Source organism: Oscarella lobularis, chromosome 7, assembly GCF_947507565.1.
Source record: "Oscarella lobularis chromosome 7, ooOscLobu1.1, whole genome shotgun sequence".
Classification (NCBI taxonomy): Eukaryota; Metazoa; Porifera; class Homoscleromorpha; order Homosclerophorida; family Oscarellidae; genus Oscarella; species Oscarella lobularis.
Window position 1 is genome coordinate 3,431,949 of NC_089181.1, and position 9,748 is coordinate 3,441,696.

General features: G+C 47.0%; 3 protein-coding genes across 4 annotated transcripts; 2 read left to right on the forward strand and 1 right to left on the reverse strand.

Annotated features, from left to right (window-relative positions):
* Positions 1-1,062: 1,062 nt before the first annotated feature.
* Positions 1,063-4,006, reverse strand: LOC136188872 (inositol-trisphosphate 3-kinase B-like). Its single transcript, XM_065976672.1, has 10 exons — positions 3,493-4,006; positions 2,560-3,438; positions 2,404-2,503; positions 2,208-2,348; positions 2,075-2,147; positions 1,969-2,023; positions 1,756-1,905; positions 1,593-1,697; positions 1,372-1,443; positions 1,063-1,308 (listed from the first exon to the last, which is right to left on the reverse strand). Exons 2-10 carry the CDS (start codon positions 3,073-3,075, stop codon positions 1,135-1,137), a joined length of 1,386 nt encoding a protein of 461 aa, XP_065832744.1. The 5' UTR covers positions 3,076-3,438; positions 3,493-4,006; the 3' UTR covers positions 1,063-1,134.
* On the forward strand, positions 3,219-4,562 carry LOC136188883 (MAP3K12-binding inhibitory protein 1-like). Of its 2 annotated transcripts, none has more exons than XM_065976687.1 (5): positions 3,219-3,362; positions 3,410-3,503; positions 3,568-3,642; positions 3,694-4,079; positions 4,146-4,562. In XM_065976687.1, exons 1-5 carry the CDS (start codon positions 3,318-3,320, stop codon positions 4,218-4,220), a joined length of 675 nt encoding a protein of 224 aa, XP_065832759.1. In that variant the 5' UTR covers positions 3,219-3,317; the 3' UTR covers positions 4,221-4,562. The 2 variants fall into 2 exon arrangements, with proteins under 2 accessions (XP_065832759.1, XP_065832758.1); XM_065976686.1 differs by having other exon boundaries at positions 3,223-3,362; positions 3,565-3,642; positions 4,146-4,559.
* An 852-nt stretch (positions 4,563-5,414) lies between these two features.
* Positions 5,415-7,736, forward strand: LOC136188870 (heterogeneous nuclear ribonucleoprotein F-like). Its single transcript, XM_065976670.1, has 5 exons — positions 5,415-5,492; positions 5,550-6,108; positions 6,208-6,346; positions 6,487-7,133; positions 7,198-7,736. The coding sequence occupies exons 1-5, from the start codon at positions 5,481-5,483 to the stop codon at positions 7,632-7,634; spliced, it is 1,794 nt and encodes a 597-aa protein (XP_065832742.1). The 5' UTR covers positions 5,415-5,480; the 3' UTR covers positions 7,635-7,736.
* Positions 7,737-9,748: the final 2,012 nt, after the last annotated feature.

A 9,748-nucleotide genomic window follows, 5' to 3' on the forward strand; every position in this document is an offset into this window, starting at 1 on the left:
GTAGCGTACGTGCTAGGGTCCTGAGCACGACCTAAAAGACTGCTCACGCCCGGGGTCCTCGGGCAAGACCCCGTCTCACCAATACAAAAAACTGCCCCGCCGCCGCCGCCGCCACCGCGCAGTAGAAAGGAGTCGTGTTATTTTTTATTTAAAATAAACCCGGAAGTAACCCGGAAGTAGCTCAAAAAGAAAACGAACGTCCTCCCGGCGTCTTCAGGTGAAGGGCCCTTCACCCAGGCCCTCTTTCGGGGAGACAGTGACCCATCTGTCCCGGGGGTGCCTTTATGTACCAAGGCACAGGTGGACCGCAATTGTAACCCACCGCGTCTTGCCCAAGTGGGGTGGCAGTTTATCATGCACTCATGCCACTGGAGTAGGGGATTGAATCCCCTGCTTTTGCGCCGCGTTTAACCTCTCTGGCTCGAGTTGGGCCGGTTTTATTTAGTCACCTCGGGGCCCGGAGGTGAATGGCGACATCGGAGGAAAGCTCTTCATCTGCCTCGTCCGATTGTCCATTATATTATAGATGTACCATCTGGCCAGAAAAAAAATTGCCAGTTCATAGAAGCCCCCGTATCTGACTGAGTTTGTGAAGATGACATCTCCTTCTCTTTAGGCACAAATGACATCGGAAAGAAACTAAAGTAAAACAACATTTGAAACGCAGCCTTACGTTCGTGGACAAAATTCAAAAGATCCTGAGACTGTTTTCCTTATATATATTTTTTTTCAAATTCGTCAGAGCAGTAGACCGGATTGGCTTCTTGGTGCGCTTGCTGGAGAAACAGAGCTGGTTGCGCCGCTGTACGTTCTCCCCGGGGAATGGGGGCCCCCGTTTCTGCGATTTGCAGCTCATTGCGAGGTCCTTCAGATACCGATCGCAATCCGACGAATGAGAAGTGCAACGCGAGTGCCTTTCGGACGTTTTTCATCGCGTTTATCGGCGCACTTCGACTTGGACTGTTGAAGCGCTTCTGCGCATGAGCAAGTTAGAGTTAAATAATTGCCAAAGAAGCTGCATGTCGGTGAGGCAGATTGCATAACCGAGAAATCAGCAAAAAATGAATTTGTGTGATACTCCTATGTATAGAAAACGTAATTGACCGCGTGTAACTCTCTCCTACTATGATATGACTAAATGGACTCCCAGACGCCTATCAGATTATCTAAGCCAAATAAATATCCGTCGCCTCGATTTCTGGGATCCGTGACTTCGTTTCGGTTGGCCGTCGTCTTGCCAAAATCAATCATCCAAACTCCAGCATTTCCAATCGTATCACACACAAAAAGCAAAGAACTACCAATAACCTAGAGCAAGAGCGAGAAAAAACGCTAGAAAAGAAAACGTGTTTTGAATGCCAATAAATTGACCTCGTGTTGTTGAAAGAAGGGCGATTGTTCGAGTGCTGTTCTTAGTTGATGAAGTCTATCTATTATTGTAGCCTACGCGCAGAGACAAAGAGAGATAGTGTATTTCTCAAAGTAAGGGGTAGCGTAGCCAGGGAAGTAGGTATCACCTAGCAACGGGTTGCTAGGTAAGGGTATAATATACGGGGAGGTGCCTAATAGCAACGGTTGCTAGGTTGTCTTACTCTGATTTTGTCGTTTTCAAACGAAAATTGATTGAGCCATTTGGCAACTTGACGAGGATCTTTCATCATTTTGAACGGTTTTATATGAGGACCCTCATGGGGAAGCTATACAGTGTGAAATGATTATGAGAGAGAGAGAGAGTCAGCTGGTCTAATTAATTACTTTTACGGCTTCTATCCTATAACCATATTCAGCTGTCGTGGAGATTGTTTCTCTCCACTGCATGTAGCGAGGTTTGGTAATTGCTTTCTGATCGTTTTCAGCGTCCGTCGGAGCGCTATTGTCAATTTTCACCATTTTCTCATACAAATCCTTCGAAGGAAAGAGTGTAGCATAATAGAAAAGAATAGAAAAAAAGAGCTTCCTCTCTTCTACCGGTCTTAGTTCCCCTTTTGCTTTCGCTTTCATTAACTCGTCTGCTAGATAGGTCCTACGTGTGTTGCACGTGTTACATGTAGACACATTTGTTCCTATGTCTCACCGAATTCCCATTTTGATATCCATGACAGCCGGATCTTCGAAATTCGCCAAAAGATCTTGCATTTGCAAATAGGCTAAGAAGACAAGAATGTGAGAACGAACGCTGATTGTTGTAAAAGTGCTACAGTACTTACGTTGTCCTTCCTGTTGCACAACACCGTGGAAATCGGGAACAAATTGTTTGATGACGTCACCTTGGATTTTTTCTAAAGCGACCTTTTCCCAGGAAGTTGCCTTTTTGAGTATCGTTCCAACGGCGCCAGGCTTGAAAGATCCTACAGTATGATGGGGAGATAGTCTATGACGTCATTCTCTTAATTAATTAGAGACCTTCGTGTCCAGCCAATTGAACCCACGGATACTTTTTCTTGTATTCTTGAACGAAAGGCGACCAAAAGAGCATTTGTCTCAACAGGCCCCAAGACTGTTGCTACACAACACGGAAGTAGACGCTATAGGACATCATTCACCGTGTACTACACTTACTCGATCTTTCACCGAAGTTAATTTCTTGAAACTTCGTTTTTTCTTCGCTGGCGACGCGAGATCATCGAGATCGTCATCCGTATCGAACGTACTTGACGGCCCCGAAATGGACGCCGAATCAGTAGCAGCGGCGGAGGCGGCGGAGGCGGAGGCGGCGGCGGCGACGACGACGGAAACATCGCTGCTGCTATTTGTCGTTGTAGAAGACGATGGAACGTCAAGGGGGGCGATTGGAAGTGGAGGATTAGGAATAGGGAATGTTTCGCAGGAGCCAGGCGGAGGCGAATCGTTGTCCGATTCCATCGCTGTCGATGTGTAGGAAACGACGGATGAACTGCGCGACGAAGTAGTGAAGGGCGCCGCGTCAACGGGAACGCTTAGAAGTGAAGGATCGGAGGCTGTTGTCGTTCTTCTTGTCGTTGCGGCGCAATTCGACGTCGAAGACGATTCGTTTTCTTCTTCTGCTTCGTTTTCGTCGATGATTTCGATTCTTGTCTGGTCGTTCGATGGATTCATCCCGGCGCCTTCTTCGCAAAACGGCGCCCCGCGATTTGTGGACGATTGAGCGACGTTGGAAACGCGATTCGGGCGTCGATTTGAGGCTCGCGTCGGATGCTAAAGCTAAACGATCCGCTATTTGCCTTCTCGCTTCAAAATCCACAAGTCCGTCCTGTTTGCTTCTTGTGGTTTTACGCATGCGCTATGACTAATTGCGTCACGCGATAATCGTCTCTAGGGTTGCGTGCGCGACGTGGAGAATGCAGGACGACCATCTCGTTCAAATTAGCGCAACGAGAGCCGAGGTAGACACGAATGGCGATTAACTGATGATCGAACGACTTTTCATTAGATCGATAGACGTATTGGCGCATTTTCAGCCTACAAACGGAAAGAAATCGACGACACGAACGTACGATTTTATTTTTCCGTCACCGGAAGAAAAGGTGAGTGAGTGAGAAACCGCATCCGCCCAACTCCTAATCGTCGTCGTCGCCGCCGCAGCAGCAGCAGCCAATGAAACGACGTGTGCCCGAACGCAAACCATTTTTAGAAAGAGGATTTCAACACGGATTCAGTCTTCCGGTATGTAATACAATAGTAGCCAATAATCCATAATTATTGATATCTGCAAAGATGATTCTGATTCTGATGATGATGATGATGATAAGAAAAAACAAGGAGTTCAAACCAATAGTAGTAGTAGTAGAGACAAAGATGATGACCATTTCCATTGTGGAGTAGAAGAGAGACTTTCTAATATGGAAATTCATTTGGGAATTAGTCGAAGTGACGACGGAGGGAGAGACGTTTATCAAAGACTTCAAAAACTAGAAGAAAGAATCTTGTTTCTTGAGGGAATGTCACCAGAATATTTTCAGGAGACATTGAATCCAGCCACTCAGCACAATGAAAAAGCTTCTTCTCCCGAGTTCCATGCCGTTGCACATACGTTCAGTCATCCCGTTTCAGCGGTGCACCACGCTAAGAGACACAAGATGAAGAGACAAGAGACCAATGAGGTATAATACAATGTACAGTACTAACTTTCTCTATCTCTTCTTCTTCTTCTTTTTTCTCTGCTGCAGACTTTATCTGTTGAAGAGATGGATCAGAAGATTGCAACGCTTCAGCAGAAACTAATTGATAAACAAAAAATATAGAATTTCTATTAGATTCATCATTACCTTCTCTAATGCAACATTTGCTCTCAATTCTTGCTATGAGTTGTCTCGCGTAAAAATCTCTGTAATCTTCCCCTGGCAATTGATGCAATGCTTTGATGGCTCTGTCTATGATTTGATTGGCTCTTGCTGCAGGCATTAGATCCTTATTTCCGTACGTATCCTTTGGGTCATAAAAACAATCATCCAAATTTTTCCAAAATGTATTGACAGCGACGCCAAATTCAAGAGACAAAACATTGTGAAACCATAGAGCGGGAATATAGAGAATATCTCCGGCATTGAGCTGACATTCAATCCGGTGTGCTTGACTGAATAAAGGAAAGCGAAGCAAATCCGGTGAATCAATGTCTAAAACAGCCGATTTATCCCCCTTCAAATAGAGATATTGGGAATCTGTAGGCGGAAAGAAGACAACACGTTTTGACCCTGTCACTTGTATGAGTAGATTATCCATTACCTAAAGACAATACAGTGTAGCTTGATTATTATAGTCATTAGAGTAGACAATATTACATCGTAGTGAGTCCATAGATGAATGCGTGGAGAACTGATGCGAAAGACAGTTGAGAAAAGTTGATCTTGTGGAACTAAAGAGGGGATTTGAAGGTCATGTGCCAGTGTTGGAAACTGGGTGCTAAAATTGGCAACATCCTGCAGCCAGGAAATTAAGTTTTGTAAAAAAATTCGCCGGATTACCTTTCTTGGATCGTTTCCTAGAGATCTCAAATAATATTTCTCTTCCTAAATGATGTTTGGTTGGTACAGTACAATTATTTTTAAAGGTGAAGGAAGCGTGTACCTTGCAGAAGAAAAAATCGTCTTGAATTTCTTTCGAAGCTCGTTCGACGAATTCGTCAAAAGGTAAAGTTCTGGCGAAAAATTCGAATTTCTATATTTTGTGCACGATTCATATTAGCTTACTTGTAGGCAAAATTTTTGCTTATAAAATCCATTCTCGGCGTCGGACTGACGTGAATTCTTACGTCTTTCTTTCCACCCATCTCTTTTAGATAGGAAGGCGTCCAGAGAGAAGAGGCCGGTCCCAAACAAAAGCCTTTTAACAAAGCCGGTCTTCGTCGCTTAGAAACGTCCCTACGAAAGTCTTCGTTCGATATGCACGAGTGAAAAACGTCGACCATGGCTAAGTGAGCATGCGCACAGCATGTGACCACAAGTGCGCAAAATCGCGCAACAGCTCCCCTTGTCTCTTTTCTTCGTCTGCGCGCCCGTCTTTCGATGGATCAATCGGTAGAGTAGCGCCTTAGTTGTTACTAGTCTACATTGATGATGAGTATGACGTAATAGAGTGCTAGTAGCGTCGTTGGAAACACAGGAACGGCGACGAATAGCGCAAACGTCGCTTCGGCCTCCATTTCGACGTCAGGCGGCGGCGGCGGCGAAGGTTTCGTCGTTCGCGTTCGCGGCTTACCTTGGTCGTCGACGAGCGACGATATCCTTCAATTTTTCGCCCCGTTGCAAATTCGCCAGGGAACGGGCGGAATTCAATTCACTTTTACGCCCGAAGGTCGTCCATCTGGCGAAGCTTTCGTCGAATTTACGACGAGCGACGATCGCGATGCTGCGATAAAGAAGAATAACGAGCACATGGGACGACGATATATCGAAGTATTCAAATCGAAGAAAACGGAAATGGATTGGGTTTTGAAGCGAGTTGGAGATCCACCTCTGTCGTCATCGTCGACGTCATCGGTTCCCGGATTGGGTGCAACTCTCGCGGGAATTGGTCCAACCGTTCATTCGCTTCCCTCCAAAATGGGCGGAGTCAAAGCCATAGAAACGGTTGTCAAGTTACGCGGTCTTCCTTACGATTGCAGCAAGGAAGACGTCGAGAATTTTTTTGCAGGTAAAAAAATCGCGCGCGTGACCTTTAGCGCGCGCGGGGTTCGTATGGGACCCCCTTTTCTTTGGGGGGTTTTGGGGTTGGAGCTCGTTGTCGATTAAGGGCTTCAAATCATTCCTAATGGGATCCTGTTTGTGATGGAGTCGGAGGGGAGGCGATCCGGGGAGGCATTTGTCGAGTTTATATCACCTGAGGAGGCAGAAAAAGCGCAAAAGAAACATCGTCACATGATGGCCCACAGGTTGGGACCCGGATGAGCGCGTGGGGAATGGGATGGCGCCGGTTTGGGTTACATGATATATATAAGTATTTTCGTATTTATATATAACACTATTAATTTCTTTTTTCTCTTCCCATTTCCCCTATGTCGACTTATAATAGATATATTGAAGTTTTCAAGTCGAGTCGAAGTGAAATGAAGAGAAGCGAAAGTTTGGATGGGCGTGCCCACTATTCCGGAAGGCCGGCTCCATACGAGCGACCTCGCGCCGATTACGACGTCGCGCACAATCGCTATGGAAGTGGCTACGAACGTCGTTATCGCGTGGGCGGGGGCACAAGAGGAGGATATGATGGGCGAGATGACGCGGCCGCAGCTGCTGCTGCTGCGGCGGCGGCGGGAATGGCAGCTGCGGCGGCGACATCAGGATACACGTCAACGGGGCAATATTACGATTATTATGATGCTACCTATGGACAGGGGGGAGGGGGTTATGGGATGAGAAGAGATGGGATTGGGGGCGGGGCCGGTGCAAGTGCCGCTGGTGGAGGCGGGGCGCGAGCTCCTCATCACGTTGTTATGGCGACTGCTACTGCCATGGGAACGTCGACTGCGCATCGTGTTCGGATGCGCGGTCTTCCGTTTTCTGCATCGGAGCAAGATATCATGGCATTCTTTTCGCCACTCAATCCTGTCTCCGTGCAAATTGAGTATGATCGATCGGGTCGCGCGTCCGGAGAAGCGGCTGTCTATTTTGCGAGTCACGAGGAAGCGGGCGAGGCAATGGGAAAGAATCGACAGATGATGGGTAAAGGAAATTAATAACGCGATCACGTGATTATTAACTTTTCTTTCTCTCATATCACATGAAGGGCATCGTTATATTGAGCTCTTTCTTCATTCGACTCCAACGCGAGCTCCTCTCGCTCAAGTAAGCGTTCCCGCTTCTCTCGCCGCCGCTGCCGCCGGTATGACGGCTCCCGCCAATCAAGTTCTTTCTGCTACTCCCACCCACGGTGTCATGGCAACGGTCAATCAATACGCCATTGCTCCTCCTGGCGTTGCAGCCGTTACCGAGCAACAATTGCTTACGACCGCTTATCCCGCGACCTCCATTGCGCGTACTACCATTGGGGTCCCCGTTTCGGTGTCTGGGGGCACTCTTTTGCCTTCGAGCATGGGGGGCCCCGTTTCTATCAGTATGGCTCCTACTGTTCCTACGGCTAATCCTCAGATCAATGCCGCTAATATGGCCGCCGCTGTCGCCGGATTGCCTCCGAGGGATACGCAAACCAATTTCACCTTCTAACTAACTAAAAACATCTCATCTCTTGTTTGTGTGTTTGTCATTGTTGTTGCTTTTTTTCTGTCTTGTCTTGTTTCTATGCCAATTAGCGCACTTTAGCAGTTACGCATATCTCATACAGGGGGGGTTTTGCACTAACGCGCGCTGCTTCCCCGCCCTTTTTTAAAACGCGTTTTTCTCCGCTGAAGTTGTGCTATCATCGTCTTCGAAGGGGTTAGAGAACGCATTTTGATCATATAAAACGCCTTACTGAGCGTCGCGGGTTTTCCGTTCGTCTTCGCGATTTCGCTCCTTGCCGATTTCATCGTCCGTGGACAAGTTCTTTTTCTCCTCAATTCTCAAAGCAGCAGGCTAAACGTCTTCTTAGATAACTTAGCCTCATAGTTCGCGCGCGAACCAAAGCTTTGCTGCTTGCAAAGTGGTAAAAAAACGCGTTTTTCTAGGACATGGCTCGATCGCGTGTAAATTACCTTATGCTGACTTCTCGTCGTACGGCAGTTGTATACCGCATTATGGAGGAGATAGACTACGTCATTCCTAACTTTTCTGTTCTCCGTGCTCGACTGCATCGATGCCAGTTCCGAGTACTTGACAAAGACGGGTCTGAGGGAGATATCGTAGATGGGTTCATTCGCTCCTCCACGGCTATCCACGAAACGTTTCCCAAGATGATTATTCCACACGAAAGTTGTGACATTCCGGTACTTACCTTTACGCAAGCGTTCTAAATTCTAGGACAATTTTATATGCATAGACTGAATCAGTGAAGAAATTCATTTACGGCGAACCTAAGCCAAAGTTTGATGACGTAGATGTGCCCGTAATATGGCGATGGGTTGACGCCGCCGAAGTTTATGCCAGTGACTCGGATTCTGCCGCTGACCCCGAAGCCGACAACGAAAACGACCGTACGCTTCGCTCTCGTCGACATCAAGGTGTCTCCACGGACGTTCCATTAGAAAACGAGGCGCCTCACCAGAACTGCGACGAGGCCGAAGACAGACCTACGGAAGATAAAGCGAAAAATGAATCTTCAACGGAAATCACAGCAGTTACCTTCAAGTGCCTCGGAGCAGCCAGACAGGAGGCACACCAGAGGACTTTAGAAATGGCGCGTGAAATTCTTTTCTCCGGCCAAAAAGTTTCTGTTAGGTTAGTTGAGGAACCCGAAAATGCGATGGATCGCAACGCAATTAGCTTTCACGTGAAAATTGGCAAAGCGTGGAATAGAATTGGTTACGTGGCACGCGAGTTGACAAATTATGTCAAACGTGCCATAGATGCTGGAGAAATTGCTGGTGTAGAAGTGAAATGGATACGCTATAGATATTGGCCAGGTGGCTGTGGATTCTACGCTGGGATATCAGTGTCACGTAGAGGGCAGTGGGAATATGACGTTATAAAGAAAAGCAGTTATTGATCACGTTTCTTGAATAGCGTACATGTTGCTAAACAATGTCGTTTATTAGTCTCGTACGTTAAATCACGTCGGGTAGGGGAGGGAGGGATACAGGGCCAGCATGATACATTTGGCGAATAGACGAGGATCCTCTAACAATCATTGATATCGTCCTTATCGGTCCAGGCCTTCTGGTCTGCAAAGAGACATTTCCGGGAAGGCGGGGATGCCACACCTTCCGGCTCATGGGACAGCACAGCTTCATTCACGAGTGGCATCGCCAAAGGAGAATGCAATCGATTGACCTTCGAAGAAGGAGTTTGGCCTGTCGGAGACCATACGGCGGCGAGCCTGCGCTTCGATTGCTCGCGATTCGGTTGTTTACTCATAGAAGCACAAAAGAGAGGAATTCGTCTAGGAGCGTTTTGAATTAGACTAGGTTCGCAGTAGATAATGACTAACCATACATTAACGTAGCTGATTTTGCATAAATAATGATATAAACGTGATGAAACCTTGACGAACCGAGACGATCACGCGGCGTATCCGAAAAGCTTATCTACGACACGCATTGCGATATAAGCTCGCCGAATAAACGAAAACCCTGTAGGAAGTACACAGTTGGAGCGAATACGCGAAATGTGCTGAAAATTGCGAGATACAGATAAACTTGAAATTTTTAGCGCGCGTTAGTGCAAAACCCCCCCTGTATCTCATA

Excerpts from the sequence above, each read along its gene's own strand:
- LOC136188883 (XM_065976686.1), top strand. The coding sequence starts at position 3,318 with ATGCAGGACGACCATCTCGTTCAAATTAGCGCAACGAGAGCCGAG. Across the intron at positions 3,504-3,564 it reads TTCCGTCACCGGAAGAAAAG|CAGCAGCCAATGAAACGACG; the intron begins GTGAGTGAGTGA and ends CCGCCGCAGCAG. Across the intron at positions 4,080-4,145 it reads AGAGACAAGAGACCAATGAG|ACTTTATCTGTTGAAGAGAT; the intron begins GTATAATACAAT and ends TCTCTGCTGCAG.
- LOC136188872 (XM_065976672.1), bottom strand. The coding sequence starts at position 3,075 with ATGAATCCATCGAACGACCAGACAAGAATCGAAATCATCGACGAAAAC. Across the intron at positions 2,148-2,207 it reads TGTGCAACAGGAAGGACAAC|CCTATTTGCAAATGCAAGAT; the intron begins GTAAGTACTGTA and ends TTGTCTTCTTAG. Across the intron at positions 1,444-1,592 it reads TTGAAAACGACAAAATCAGA|GCTACAATAATAGATAGACT; the intron begins GTAAGACAACCT and ends CTCTGCGCGTAG.
- LOC136188870 (XM_065976670.1), top strand. Across the intron at positions 6,109-6,207 it reads CGTCGAGAATTTTTTTGCAG|GGCTTCAAATCATTCCTAAT; the intron begins GTAAAAAAATCG and ends TTGTCGATTAAG. Across the intron at positions 6,347-6,486 it reads CGTCACATGATGGCCCACAG|ATATATTGAAGTTTTCAAGT; the intron begins GTTGGGACCCGG and ends GACTTATAATAG.